General features: G+C 39.4%; 1 protein-coding gene across 3 annotated transcripts in view; it reads right to left on the bottom strand.

Moving 5' to 3' along the window:
- The window catches only part of unc5ca (unc-5 netrin receptor Ca), a 213366-nt gene that overhangs the window by 107103 nt on the left and 89990 nt on the right, over window positions 1-16273 (bottom strand). For all 3 annotated transcript variants that reach the window (XM_044373067.1, XM_044373084.1, XM_044373075.1), the window contains exon 2: window positions 10421-10657. In XM_044373067.1, coding sequence (XP_044229002.1) covers window positions 10421-10657 — 237 coding nt within the window. The remainder of the gene's footprint in view (window positions 1-10420; window positions 10658-16273) is intronic.

Raw genomic sequence — 16273 nt, 5'->3', positions numbered from 1 at the left:
AACACTGGTTATTATTATTTCATCAGCGCCACAGAGGGAGAGAGCCCGACAAAAGACAAAGACATGAGGTCAGAATAGAAACATCCAGTGGGTGGACACAATAACATGAACAGCCCTGCCACAAATACTACATCTGTGAAGTGCATAATATGTCATATTTGTTGGTTTTAGAGCAGTTTACTGGTATTGTTTTATGGGATTACATTATATAACAATGTTTTCCTATTATTGTGTTGTCTCCTGGTTGTAATCAATCAGTCAAGTTTATTTGTCACATGTCATAAGGTACAATCACAGTGGAATGTAATCCTGTCAGTTTGTGCATTAAAAAGAGTTCAAATAGTATATAGAAATAGTATAAATATATCTGTATGATTGGAGGGAAAACAACAAAAACAAGGCTTCTTATTTCTTACTTGATGTACCGTTTACCTTGGGGGCCAGAATTAGATATACTAAGATATTATCAAGAGACACAGAAGTTCAAGCCTCTGATTTTGCAAGCATCTGCCCTGCTGAAGTGTGTGAGTAGCCCACTGAATGCCATCTAGCTACAGGGGTGCTGTTCAGTAAGTGACCCAGCACCAGGACCTCCCTGTGAAGGAGCTGCAAGAGAAAATACAATTCCCCACAAAAGATTAATTCAGCCTATGTAGCTGTAACTGCTGAACCCTTACCGACTATATTTAAACTCTGTTAATGTGATGAATTCCAAAGCTAATTTGATGTTTAAGCTAATTATCAAATATATTATGTTTCATGGGTATAGGCGAATTTTGTAACATTTTTGTGAAACTTAACAGTGTGATGAGCTAGGTTTGTTTCTACTGTATCAAAAGAGTAAGTTCAACACATCTGCTTAAATAGTTAGTTTCGGTTTTGTTAGTTCAATAATTGGATATTTTAAAGCAACTAATGTTATGTAATGTAAGATGGGCAACATATGGTAGAATCTGCCAAAAAATAAAGGGCACGAAGGGTCACTGAATGGTTTGATGAGTATGGAAACGATGTGAATCAAATGCTCTAGTCTTCACATTCACCTGATTTTAATTCAGTTGAACACCTTTGGGAGATTTTTGGACTGATGACTCTCCACAACAATCATCAAAACACCAAATGTGGTTATATCTGTAGCTTTTAATAACAAGATCTACACTGCATGTAAGCTATTATGTAAAATAGATGGAAATAAGCGAACACAAATTTGATCAAATCTAACAGTTATAACAGTCATAAATATGCAAAACCGAAATCACACAGTTCAACTTAGCTTAGGCGGTTGAGTCATACATTTAGAAATGCAATTGGCGCTTCTCAGCCAGTACTCAAGAGCTGAAGACGTGACATGTTACATTACCTGAGAGCCCTTCATGAATTATTACATTAGTGTTATATAAAAAAAAGATCAAGACAGAAAGAGGAAAAAGAGAAAGAAAAAGGATGATGACAACAGAATGAGAGACATTGCCAGGGAGAGTGAGCAAGGTTTGACTGAGTTCTTCACCTACAGAGGGAAATCATGCAGGACATCGACAGAACAGAGTCACTGGTCTGTGACCAACACTTGCAATGCACACAGTAGACTGTGTGTACACATTCATGTGTGTGTATGGGTGCACTCTCTTAATGGCTTCCACTCTGACATTGATTGATCATCACAGTCCCTCCTGGTCCATGTTTGAATACCACTTATGTGTGTGTGTGTGTGTGTGTGTGTGTGTGCGTGTGCACATTACATATGTGAATGTCATTCAATGTGCATTGTTTTGTCCTCCAGTAGCTCTAAAGAGGCAGTGAACCAGGACATTCCAGGACACGAAAGTCTACAGGGAACTGCAACCAAACTCAGACAATTTTACACAAACACACATACACACATACACACACACACCAGCACGCCCTCAAACAGACAAACAAACAACAAAAAATAAATAAATAAGTGTACACGAACAGAGCTGCATTTTCTGATACACACACAATTTCACACAAAATAAACTATTATCTTTCACACACACAGACAAAGTCAAATATACACATGAGCACGCACAAACACAGTCAGGCAATAAACACAGTTGTATACACAAAATTGATACAGACACACAAACACACTGCTGTCTTGCATATCAGGAGTCACTGACACAGAAGCTAATTGACCTCCTTACAAATCTTGGTGGTTGTTAATAATTGAGATTGGACAATCCAAGAGCAGGAGATAGAAAGAAAGAGAAAGTGAAAGAAATAGATGAAACATGGAAGAAGGAGGAGAGCTAAAGAAACAAAAGTGGAGGAGAGTGGGAGTGATGCCAGAAAGAAGAAGAAGGAGGAGAGAGAGGAGAAACATTAGGAGGAAGAGAAAGAAGGAGAGCCGAAGGAAAAGACGAGAAGAAATCAATACGAGTGAGATGGCAGCAAAGGAGGGAAAGAGGTCACAAATCACCCAAGCCAATACTGTGTGTGTCGATAATGTACGTGTGTGTGTGTGCACGCATGTCTAGATGTGAAGTCACAGGTCAGTGCTAGCAGACTAATAACAATTCACACTTTGACTAATGGAGACCAGGTAAGTAACCTAGTACACAATATGTCATTAGCACACTTCAAGGCTAATGGAGATATACTGAGGTCGTACGCATGTTGCTTAAGTAAACATCGGAAATGCCCTTCTCAATAAGATATGCAATCTAGACAAATTATGCTAGTTCTCACCTTAAGTCACAGTTATTCAAATGGAGATATGCTAAACATGTTTTAGCAAATATCACTGCTAATAATGCTACTGTATTAAAGTGCCCATCTGGAGGATGGCAGGTTGCGTTTATCAGGGTTGTCCCTGGATTTTTCTTTTTTTTTTTAAAACGGTGGCAAAGGTTGGAGAACATGCATGTTGTGGCGTACACAATTTGTGCACACACCTTTAGAGTGTTTTGCACTTAAGTGAAAAATTCATGATTTGACAGACGAAAGTGTTCATAGGGATTTAAATTTAAGATGGAACAAAATTATGAAAAATAAAGGGTGTGAAAGATAACGGTGTTTATTTTGTAGGCCTGGGACGATACGCTTATCTCCCAATTCAATACTATCACAATACTTTGTTGCCCATTTTCATTCAGAATCAATTCTCAATTCAAAACCAATTCTCGATTGAATGAATAGAAAAGGGGCACAATTTTCAGTCTTTTGCTCCAGTAGACTGTGTGCCAAACCATTCACTGGTGTCCTTAGTCCACTGAAATATAATATGAAACATAACTGGCAATTAAGATAAATGTTCTGCAGCCTTTTTATTTTAAAAAATGTTAACTGCATTAACTCATAAATTAATTCATTTGAGAGCATCTTACAGTCTTCTGCCTGTATGAGAATAACAACATGAGGGGGAAGCGGAGTGCTCTGCTGTGTTGTTATTAACGTCATATCTCAAGAAGTGGAGAGCAGTCTCTTTGCTGCACCGCTAGCTCCAGGGAAAGCCATCATTGTCCAAGACGCTGAGCAGGCGCAGGGTTTTTGAGGTGAAACAGACTAAGCACCAAGTTATTTTCTTCACCTCATAGTTGGTTTAAGTTGTTTAATGCTGAAGTGTGTGTTGGTCAGCTGGTCTCATTTGTTACTGCTGGAGTTTGCTGTTCCGCTTCGCTAACATTAGTCTCTGAGTGACGGCATAGAAAGTTCACAATATACTTCACATTCATCTTGCAAATGTAATTATTTAGTCATTAAATCAAAACATGCTTGCAACCACTGCCTTTTTATTAAGATAAGTACAATTACAAAAGTGTACCACCTTTTACTTAGATAGGCAGGGAAAACCCTGGTCATGTACTTTTTAAAAAATGTTCCCATATCCTGCTTTGCCTGGGACACAGGGTGGGGCCACAGCTGGTGTGGCGACCCAGCAGCAAGTCAAGTTAGCTATGTTTGTCAAGGATACTGTGACAGGCAGTGGAGCTGCTTAGGGAATCAGGCTTGTTCCCTCCAATTGTAAGCTGACCTCACTAACCCCTAAGCCATCCTTCTGCCCCCTGCCCGCTTTCCCTCCCCCCTCCCCCCATCCTTGCCTATGATCTTCACCTGGCGCGCCTGCCCTCCAGATGAGGCTCCATGTGAGTAGATTCTAAGTAATTTATTGGGCTGTCATGAAACTCAAATATAGCTACATTTTCCATCCATTATACAGAAAATGTTCATAACATCTTATTAGGGCTGTCACCTTTGAACATTAAATATTCCAACCTTCTTTACTTCACCCTTGCTATCACTTAATAACTCTCTCAAGGCCATTTAGTTTTTCAGTCCTTTTCTACCCTATGACAAGAAAAAAAGCTGAATTTCCTAATCCTCTTCAGACATAAACCTATAAATATATTTTGGTGCAAGGCATCACAACTTTCCGGCTTGTTCCATTTATGTTTTAACTTTTGATGCATTTTTTTTTCACTTTTGTTTTCTTCTATCTTGATCCCAAAGATCAAATGAACACCATTTCAGCACTTAAGCTGACTTTCCTTTTCAGGCTGCAAAAAAGGATGAGAAAATATACACAGGGAGGAAGAGAGAGTGGGTGTGCGCGAGAAAGAGAAAGAAAACACGCAGCAGGATTCATATCATATTTCTCCTCAGTGTGACTCCCTGATATCTGTTGGCCTTTCCAGCCCTCTCAGAGGCACCCTCCTTATACATCCCTCCATCATCCCCTACTTCTCTCCCCTGCTTTTTCAAGCTCAGGTTTTATCCGTCTCTACTCTCTCCGATTTCCGTTAGTGGAAATTAGAGTAGAGCACAAAACAGCATGAACCAGAGAGAAAGGCAGAAAACAGAAAGAAAAAAGAAAGGGAGAGGATGGGACAGGGAGAGAGAGAGAGAAGACAGAGATAATAAAGGCAGTATGGGGGCCATAGCTTCTAGCTGTGTCTGTGAAACAGCAGGAAACAAAAGGGGAAAACAGCTTACAGAGTTTAGGTTTTCATACAGATAAACATGTGCACACACACTGTGCATTGACCAGGTACAGACCCTACAGTAGCTTTTTGTGTGATTCACTACAACTGTGTAGCATAATAAATATCTAGAATATATAATCTCCCTTTAATTGTCATCAGCATTTGTTCAAAAGTGACCCAAATGCAGGGATGTACTGGGACAAAAATTCAGTCCTGGACGTTTGTCCAGACCAGCCCACATACTGCCCCATGACAGCCTATTTTTTTTCTGGAATACAACTGGATAATGCATGCTGCTGATACACAATATTAGCACAACAGTCCCCCTGCCTCCATGTGCATACTTTGTCCTCCAGAACTTTCCAAAAAACAGAGATTCTCACATCATGACTGTCTATCATTTTTTCTTTATTTTTCAGAAATAAACTAACAAACAGCTGAATGAGAACATTAAGTTGCCTCCTTTTAAAATAATGTAGGCCTAATGAATATAGGCCAAGGTTATAATCAGAGAAACAGAAACCAACTGTGCAATTGCATTTAGCAACAACTGTGTATACAGACAGCTCTAGAAAATAAAAAAAAATAGCATCTCATCTCTCTCTTCTCTTCTCTCCCTTTCTCTCTCCTCTTTGCTCTCACATCCTTCTATCGCTCCACTGCTATATTTTTCTCTTTCATACCATCTCTCTCCTCTCTCTGCTGTGGATAGACTGGGCATAGTCTGCACATGAATACAAATATAATAATATAAAGGCAGGGCGACTATGTTGCACTTTATTGCACTTTTAGTTATTTCTCAGTGGAGAGACTACCAATCAATAAAACAAAATTCAACCCTTCACATCAGGAACCTCCCAAGAAATCCAACCTACACTGCCCTTTTGCATCAATTACAATAGATAAACACACATTTAGACTAAATAATGATGATCCTGATCATTGGTTTGGTTGTCACTGTTATTATCATTAATATTATTATTATTAGTTGCCACCAGCCCTGATGGCCAGTACATGCCTAGCATAATGCTTTGCATAAAAGCACAAAGGCATGATGGAAGTCTCTTTATATAAGGATATCACTGTTTGCAGTTTAGCTCAGAGAAAACCACATATATAAAAATATTACAGTTGCAGCAAACTTTGTTCATAACAATTTCTATGCAAAAACAAAAGAAAAAAGAAAAAAAAGAAAACAATGAAAACATAAAGAGCCATTTTCTTGAAAAAGCTTCTCCAAACAGCCCTTGATATTGCATAAAGACATCTGTTTATTTATTCATTATATTTTCAAGTGTATATCTGTATGGATCAGCATGTGCACGAGAGATTAAGTGTCCCGCAGCAGTACAAAGTAGCATGCAACCACACTTTTTTTTTTTTTTTTTTTATCAAAGTGACATTATGATTGCTTTGTACAAGATAAATTATGCATAAATTAACACATATCCTAAGCAGCTGAAGCATTTAAAACAAAATTCATGTTTAACCAGGCCTGAGGGTTATTTCAACAGGCAGGAATACTCAGAAAGATAACTCTGACATGAAATTATAAAACTTTTGCACAAAATGAGATATCATTGGTTAATGTGGCTGCAAGACATCCACTGAAAATGTCAAGAACAAATTGGATTCGATGTAGTTCAAAATATACTGAATAACTGACTGTAATCCTAATCCTTGAAATACCTCATGGTGTCCATCACATACAAGAGCTGAAATCCATGGGTCATTAATTGAACAGAATTCTCTTCTCCATAATGCACCGTCTGGAATCCAACAGCTAGCAAATGAATGGCTGATGGGAGACTAATAAATGACTAGCAGCTGCACATGATGTCAGTAATGAACGCTGAGAGATGGACGGAAAAAATGAGAGAAAGAAAGAAAAGAACAAAAAGGAGAGAAGAAGGGAGATCATTGCTATGACAATGTATAGTACATATTGGCTCCTGTCCAAACTTGATTTTTAGGTTTTAACACATTTAGATGTCATAATTTGGTTTAGCATAATAAGGCCAGGTAAATTAGGTCAATTTAATTGACTGGAGTTTTTTGGAACCCGAGAGGGGGGTAAAACAAAGACTTTTACAATGTATGGGACAAATCAAGGCTGAGAGACAGACACATGAATCATCAAAACAGATTAAATGTCATCTTCCCATCTTTCTCACAGTCTGACATGACTGTGGTGGTATTCTGATATTTTTTACAAACTCTGTTCTTGCCCTAAGTATATGAATGAATATGTGTGATGTATGACAGGTGCATGAGTGAGAATGTATGCAAATGGTGTGTACCATCCTGCGGAGGTGATCAGTCCATTGGATACCAGCACCTGCAGTTGATTGGCTCCTTCCTCATTCCATTCGACTGTAAGAGCCAAGATGGCAGCACGGTGCTGCCCGGAGCACAGCTCATCTCCTCCCAAACAAACCACACTTGTTCACTAGGAGTTTGTAGGGTTGGGCTGCCATTTCTGTTGATCTTGTTTTCTCCTGTTATTTTTTAGTTAGGGAAGTCAAGGAGCAGAACTTTAAGCTATGTATAATGTGGATTTTGTATATCTTTGTCTATACTATCTGCATAGAGAGCCAGGATGTGATTTTGTATGATGCTGGACTATGTGAGTGATGTCATTCTGTTGTGAAGACATTGGTGTTTTCATATATATCATTTTATCAATATTTTTTCTCTAATCTTAATCTCTTCTCATTTCTTGTCTTGGGACAAGTTGTCTAGTTTCAAGAAATTTTGTCGCAAATCCATTGATACAGGTTTCAAAGTGGTCAGACTTATAGTTTAGACATCAGAACCATTTGTTTGACAGAAAGTCCATGCCTAGAGATTGCTTCCCCTTGGTTTACATTGTAAGGTGTGAAGTGGCACTACAACTCAGGGCTTATAATATCTAAACCGTTCGAGTTATTACAAAGTTTTTAATAGCTTTTGTTCAGCACAGTGTGATAAGTCATGTATTAAAGTTTGAAGCCGATACCATTACCGCCCTAGGAGGAGATAGCATTTCTTTGGGGGTCTTGGGGGATGGCGCAAAGTCATACATTGCTGAGCATATTGCGGACTTCCTGTTGGATTTAGGTCAGGGGTGTCAGCATATGATTTGTAGGTCTTGATGAGACGAATAATTGAGTTTTGGTTCAATCTCTCTACGACATTCCTACGGGCCATGGCGGCCATATTAGATACATAGGTGGCGCTCTCGAGCACATTTTGGCACATGTTTGGGGGTCAAATTTAGGGTTTAAGTGGCGTATTAATAAAGAAAGAATAATAAGAAACAAACAAACACACGAAATACACTTTATTGGGCTCAGGCCCTAATAAACGCCTCAGTTGTTAAATCTCAGCAATCTCTCTATCTGCCTCTGTGGCTGCTTGAGTCTTAGAGAAGATGGGTGTTTTTCATGTTGTTTCTTGGGACACAGCTAGACGAGGCATAGCACAGTTCAAACAAACCATTTCACTCAGTTAATATAATGTAGGATTTTGTTCAGGTCTGTGATCACACATGTTTGTACTTTCTGCTTACACAAAAGATTTTTTTCATCTGTATTTCTATATGTTTACTAACACTGCTGCAGTACAAATACAAAGCAATAAGATCACTTATTTCTGAAATGCAAAACCTCCTCCAGGCACATAAAGTTTTTAGCAGACAAAGGAGAAGTTCCAGCATAGAAAAAAACTTAACGACAAAAAAAGATGTGGAAAAAAGGAACTTTAAAAATGACACGAGAAAGAGACAGAAGAAGAGAGATTAAAACAAAGAGAAAGAGAGAGGAGGCAAAATGAAAAAAAAAAAAAACAGACAACAAAAAAGTGTAATAATTAAATATTCAGAAAGAAGCGGTTCTAGGAGAAACCAGAGAGAGACATGAAACAGGGACCCTGTTCAATAAAGAAAGGTGATTAAGAAATCAAAATCAAGTTATACAGGGTTGAAGATAATGAGGGTTAGAAGTGGAGTACACTTGGTGTGAAATGAAAGAGGTGTAATTCTAAAGAATAAGACACAGAAGACCAAAAGAAGCAGTAACAAGCGATTGACGGTGATTATGGTAAAATGTCATCCTCAGTGGAAAAGCAGGTGATTAATGAGAGACTGAAAGAAAATAAGAGTGAAGCTTTCTCTTAAAACCCCGGTGTCTCTTACCCACCCTCTAAACAAACACTTTCTCTCTCTCTCTATTAAAACTTACTTTGCCACAGTGTGAATCTCTGTTTGTGTTTCTATATGTGTACCTGTATTTTCACTTTTCTCATGTTTACTTCTTTCAGGTTTTGCTAGCTTTAGTTGCATTTATTCTCCTCTGGCTTGACTATTCATGTGTGACAGCTGAATCAGGGGAAACATCAAACTGTACTGCTCAGTTGCTTCCGACTCTGTCTTGGGTTTAGCACAGTGGCAGACCCACTAAGCAACCAGGACACCAAATAATACACACACACACACACACAGCACAATGTTTGGCTTTGGGGTCTGCTTTGTATTACAAGGGAAAATCTTTGGTGGGCAAGTCGATGTGTCAACTTGAATTGAGACAGAATCAAAAGTTCTGCTTCCTCACAATTGCAGGCAATGCACATTGACAAGTATGACAGAGTGAGCAGTAGTATATATTATGCATTTTGCTCAACTGCCTCAAGAAAAAAACATCACAATGCAACCACCACCATGCTGATTTGTGTTACTGTTGACCCCACTGTGTATTTAATTCAGCAGACACTATATATCAGGAGTTTTAAAACTGTTTTCAGCATGGAGCTCTCTGTTTAATCACTGGCTCTGGGGACCCAAGCTCATTAACAAGCAGGTGGAGCCCCATAAGCTCACATCAACTTTAAAGTCTAAGAAACCGGGTTTTGTACGTCTTTGTCTTCCTGCCAAAGCAACAGCAAGATTCATCATTATCTCGCCGGCAGAGTAATACCATGTGCTGTCAAGTGACAAGTGTGGAACTTTGGCTGCAGTCCAGTACATCACTGTGGATCCTATTAAACTGTCCCGTGAACATCGCAGTACAGCACCGGCTGTAGGACAGCTGTGTACACACATCTGACATGTGACCCAGCTTTCTGCACAAATAACTAAACAACTGAATAATAGGTTTAACCTGTTTGCTTACGATGCCTCAGTGAGACAACCTGGGAAAAATGCTGGCCACATTTTCCGGAGAGTGACAATTTTATGTCACACATAGTGGAATCTCATCAGGGTCAGAAACATAAAAGCATGCAGGCAAAGAGGTCAACTTTTAAGAGAAATACGGGAACATCATTAAAATTTACATGAGCGCTTACACTTAACATGTCACCGGCTTTTTACCACTAGTGTTTTCTGTCATAAATGTCTTGAGTTGAACAAAAAAAGTTTGACAGCCTGTTTACTGAATATGATCTGATCCGCCCACTTTCTACTGTGTGACTGTTTGCGTTGCGTGCTAGACTTCACTCACCTGAGTTTTCATCCACCCTCTCCTCCACGGTGTGATCCTTCTGATGGACCCACTCGCTGTTGCACTTGAAGTAAATTTGTGTGGCGGGTGTGGCCTTGCAGTAGAGATTAACAGGTTTATTCTTGACAATGTAGCCTTCCTCTGGTTCAAACAGGAAGTGAGGTAAGGGCTCCGGTGGGTCAGAGGGGAAGGTTTCTGGGAGCTCGCTCAGACTCAGGAAATCATCATCATCTCTCACTGTGGGAGGAAGAAAAGAGAAAGTTTAAAATGATGTTTTCCCCCTGATTTCAAGCTCATTCAGTCTTTGTTCTATTATTTTAATCCAAAGTTGGTTCAGGGAGGGAAAGGTTGCATTCTATCAGTCATTCATTATCATTTTATCTCCAACCAGTGAGCATCATTGCAATACACTTTCTCCTGAGTATGTGCGAGACAATGTCCTTCTCATTTGATCACTAATAACTGCCGTGTCTCAAGCCGGTGACCTGGACAGAGAACAATTTTCTTCCGCTGAGACATAAATTGCCCCTTTAATCAGCACCTCATTGTTGTGTCCATTTGCGTTATTCTTCTGGCTATTAGAGTTACTTATAAAAAAAAGCACAAGATCTTGTTTTTCTTTAGATGTGCCTTGAGTTTAGAAATTTATCAAATAAACACTACACAATGGAGAATAAATGAGGATGAAATGAGGGAGCTGGAGAGATTAGGTAGAAAAATAGAGAGATACATGTGCTATAAAATAAAAATTGACAAATGGAATTAATGAGTTTATGTGTCCTATCATTTACATGACTCGTTCCTCATGGGATGACAAATTAGACAAGTTAATCATCACCAAACAAAAATATTTATACTTTACCCACCAACATCTTACAAGACAACTGCTTAGCAAAACACATATTTGCCCCATGCAGATTTAAACATTTACAGCCTACTTATACAAAATCCCAGAGGGGCTCCAACAATAGGATTTAAATACACACAGCTTCATATAAATGTAAACAGACATAACTAAAGATGAAAAAAAAAAAAATGCCAACATACTATATGCACTATATAATCCTGGTCAGCACTTTGTAAGCCTAATTGAACTCAAACAGATAATGCATAATCTACTTAAAATATAAAACTAACACTTGTCACAAGTTATTTTTTCTCCTCCTGTTCCAAGCTTATGCGATATATGCTGAAAATGCACAGTCATTATCAAAAATATTAAAGCTCCTTCCTTCAATTCAATCAAATGGGAATCTTGAACCTTTCAGACAATATTTGCCAGAAATGATGATACCGAAGACAGCGTAGAGGAAAGTAAGCAGGATATGTAAAGAAAGATAGAGTGGAGGAATTAACTGAACAGACAAGGTGCTCATTTGACCAAGTCAGAGGGCACCAGCAACTTTATCCTCCTTCTCCTCCATCCTGCTCTCTCTCCTTCGTTGTCTTTTCAGCCCATCCAAATTTCACGCCCACCTATGGCCTCAATCAAAGGGACACCAAAACTGTTTTGTCATTAGGTTGCCAAGGTCACCAAAACACAGAGGATTACAAGAGCAGGTAGGAGGGAGAGGAAGATGCCTTTTTTTTCTTTCTTTCTCACAAGTACACTCATGCACACAAACACAACGGTTATGTATTTAAAGTCTGCGCACACACATACACACACAAATGCACATTTTCCTCTAGTTTGTAATTTCCCTCCACTCCATCATCATCCAGTTTCATTAAGACTGTCTAGAGTGACTGTATGTGTGTGTGTGTGTGTGTGTGTGTGTGTGTATGTGATTGCCTCACCTGGAGAGCTGTGACTCATGGGAAAATTTGAACACACAGAGCAGTTTTGACACAGCTTCAAGGTTCAACCTCTTTTTTCAAGCCTAATGTGTCATGGCTACAACTGCACATCAACACTCCTACAAATACACACTCAGTCACACACACACACACAAAAAAAACAACATAGCTGCACACACACACAGACACACACAATCTTTAATTCCTCCCACCCTAACTGTGTGTGTAGTTGGTCCTTATCTTGGAGAGTGGCAGTGTGCTGTGGGCTAGGAGCTAAAAGCAGCTTAGGTAAAACAACAAGACACAAATAGGGGAAAAATTAGTAGGCAGCGTCCCCACTTTGATGTCACAAAGCTGACATTTCCTCTCTTAGTTCTGTAATTAGTTCTATGAGAGTATGAAAATTGGTAGACATTTTCACGGCATAATATCATTATCTGTGGGAAATGTTCTCCCACTCTTGGTTATTTATCCAGTGTCATGTTCAACCATTTTTCCATCAGTCTCTTTCTCACTTGCTGCACTGCCTCCTGTCTCTCCATTGCTATTTCTTGTTACTTTATGCTTCTCCACCACTCTGCTTTAAGCCCTCTCTTGCTTTTCACTTTGCCCCAACACCCATTCTCACCCTCATCTGTCATTCAGAGAGCCGGGGGGGTTCATTGCTCTGGAGTGACAGCTATAAATTATTGATTGGCACAAGAAACATGATAGCCAGAGAAAAGGGAGGGTGGAGTGGAGAAAAAAGGGAGGGATGGTTAGAAAATTCCCCATGAATAAAAGCTTTGTTTCACAAATGCCTACTATTTCCTTTTTCTTCTGCACCATCCTTGCTTCTCTGGTCCTCTCCTCTCCCTGCTTCACACATTTTCTATCCCATCTGTTTTCCTTTTCCTTCTTTTTCCTAAACCTTCTCTCCTCCTCTTGTTTCTCCACCTGCTCCTCTCTCCTGATCTCCTGACAGAGTGAATTACTGTTCCTAACAGCCCAGCTCATAAACGTCTTGCCTGAATGCTGTCATCAATAATGAATGGCTGTAGCGGAACAATGTCCAGGTTCGATTTACGGCATGTAGTAAATATGTACCAGGGGCAAAAACCACATTTATTCCCTCGCTCACGCCTGTAGGCCTGTTCACTTCAGAAAACCTACAAAACCCAGCCAATAAATATCAGTAAATCTATTAAGAATCACAAGTGGCCACTCACGTTTGAGTGTCACAGACAATGTGAACCCATCTATCATATGGATAGAGAGATTGATAGATATCGGTTTTGATATTTTCAAGGGTTTGGTTATGAAAAATGTGATATACAGAGGTATGTCTGTGTGCTAAAGCAAGCAAAACGCAGCCATATAAGGTCAAAACGCCTCATGAGTATGAGTGTATGTTTGTGTGTCTGTGTGTGTCAGGGTCTTGTGTTCCTGGTAAGTGGTCTGTGATGTGTATCAGTGCAGTAGCCGTGGAAATCATGAGATCATACTTCTTAGCGTCTTATCAGCTAGTTAGAATCAGCAGCAGCTGCAAAAACACATACGCAAACAGAGAAACAGGCACACACACACACACACACACACACACACACACACACAGAGACACACACACCATAAATAGACATGCAAACACACTCTTAAAACCTATACCCCTTTGCGGATAATCCTCTCCTACAACCACTATCGACAACACACACACACATACACAGACAGATACCCACAACCCTTGACAACTAGGAAAACAAAGCTGGCACAATCGCTGTCTTTCTCAGACACTTGGGCTGCCAAATTACACAAGTCCCACATACACAGACACAGACAAAAGTAAAGTGCACACACCCACACAGACAAAAAAAACAGGTATAAAAACATTTGAGCACACTAAAACAAAACTTTCCATGGAATTTTGCATTTTTCTTGCTATCTCTCTTTCTATCTCACACACACAAACAAACACACATTGTTTCACTAACACAGGACAATACGAACGCCCATTCTTGGCGCTCATATTACCCAGAGCCCCTGCCCACAATCATCACTATCTTCCCCAATACACATGCAAACACACATACACATTTACTCTTTATTATAACACCTTTAATTAAATAGACAGACTGAATAGTCTTGAAAAGGCTCACAGAGGTGATTTAGGAAGTTTAGGGAGATGAAGGGAGAGAAACAGAAAGAGAGAGTGAGGGATGATGGGACAGCAGGGAGCTAGTGAATCATTGCTCTGGAATTAGATATGTGATGCTGTCCATTTCCCAAACACACACAGACACTTACACAGGAGAACACACACACACACACACACACACACACACACACACACACACACACACACACACACACACACACACACACAGACAGACAGACAAATGTGGGCACAGAAAAACAAATACAAGACAAACAAGCACCCACAAGAGCATGTCTTCATTCAAGCATGTACAAACACACACTTGTGTAGACAAAAAAAAGCGTGCACAAGATGTTTGTGAAAGTCACTGGAAGACACATGCGGGCAAACACACACACACACACACACACACACACACACACACACACACACACACACACACACACACACACACACACACACACACACACACACACACACACACACACACACACACAGCGGTAGAAATGGCACAATGTTATCAGATACCCACCTACGGAGCACCATGTCAGTGACTTTCACACCATGAACACTATGAACTGCCTGCTTTATTCCACCTCTATCTCTCCCTCTTCTTCTCTTTCATAATCATCTTCAAGAAAATATCAAATGAATTTTATTATTTTCTCTTTTGAAACATTTTTTCTAACCTCCCATTGGAGATCCAGTGCTCAACTTTCTTAAGTGTTTACCTCATCCGCTATTCAATTATTCATGCTTTGAAATTATAGTTATACGGTCAAAATAGGTTTTGTTTACCCACTTTTGCCTCAAGGTATGCCTTTAATCCATGGTCATTGAGCAGAGTGTTAGACCATTTTAATTTATGAAGGCATTTAGAATATTATTCTTAGCAGCATTTCAATGTGACACGACATGTCAGCATTTAATTAAAAAACATGAATCTTCCTTCCTTATTTCCTTCCTTCCTTCCTTCCTTCCTTCCTTCCTCTCTTCCTTCCCCAGATTTGTTTTCAGATGATATGTGGTCCAGATGAGGATGATAAAGCAAACCCAACAAAGTCATGGTGGTTGACAGAAGATATGATAAAATATACACTGCCAGTATGCAGGTGTGTGTGGGTGTGTGTCTGTATTACTGCATTTAAAGTAGACAGTAAAGACAGTAAAAATCTGTTTATAAAGAATAGATCAAGGGTGGGTTAAGCCAACTGAACTACTTGACATAGCATGCCGGGAAATTATACACTGCGTCCTGGAGTGTCATATCCCTTTTGAAACAAGACACCAGGCAGCCACACATCATCTGCATCCATTAGAAACTTAATCAGGGCCTTATCCTCAATCGGCACTTTGATAAAAGCCACATTATTCAAGACACGAGTAGACATGCAAAGTGAGAGTACTTAATCACTCCATTACCTTTGTCCAGAGGGATCAATTAAATCAGCATTTTTTTTTTATTATAATCTTCAGAAAAATAAAAAGCTAAAATGGGAAAAAAATAGAAAAAAACACAAAAGATAATGTAATGCAAAATACACCAAATCATATCTTTCTGAAGATTATCATGCTCACTTTTTTGTTGCGACTGTGTTAGGGAGATGTTGATTCAACTTTATGCTTTTAATATTTGGCCACAGATTTGTTGGTTTTTAGATTGAATCCAATACTTACAGAAAGAACATCTGTATTATTTTACATGGGAGAGAAGTTTCTCCCAGGCTGGGTGGCCAACCATGACTATTTGATGACAGAAATAACCCCGGGAAGATATAATATAGCATGCACAGCACACTCCTTGTCAAAGCCAATTATATATCCACCAGGCTTTCGGGGCTATACAAGGCAATTCATAATAGCAGAAAGTACTTGAAAGCTAGCGTATCTATATAGGAGCAGACAGTGACAGCTGGTTGGCGTCC

Source organism: Thunnus albacares, chromosome 2 (genome assembly GCF_914725855.1).
Source record: "Thunnus albacares chromosome 2, fThuAlb1.1, whole genome shotgun sequence".
NCBI classification, from domain to species: domain Eukaryota; kingdom Metazoa; phylum Chordata; class Actinopteri; order Scombriformes; family Scombridae; genus Thunnus; species Thunnus albacares.
Note: the sequence above shows the minus strand (reverse complement) of the source record. Positions and strands in the feature narration are given on the sequence as shown.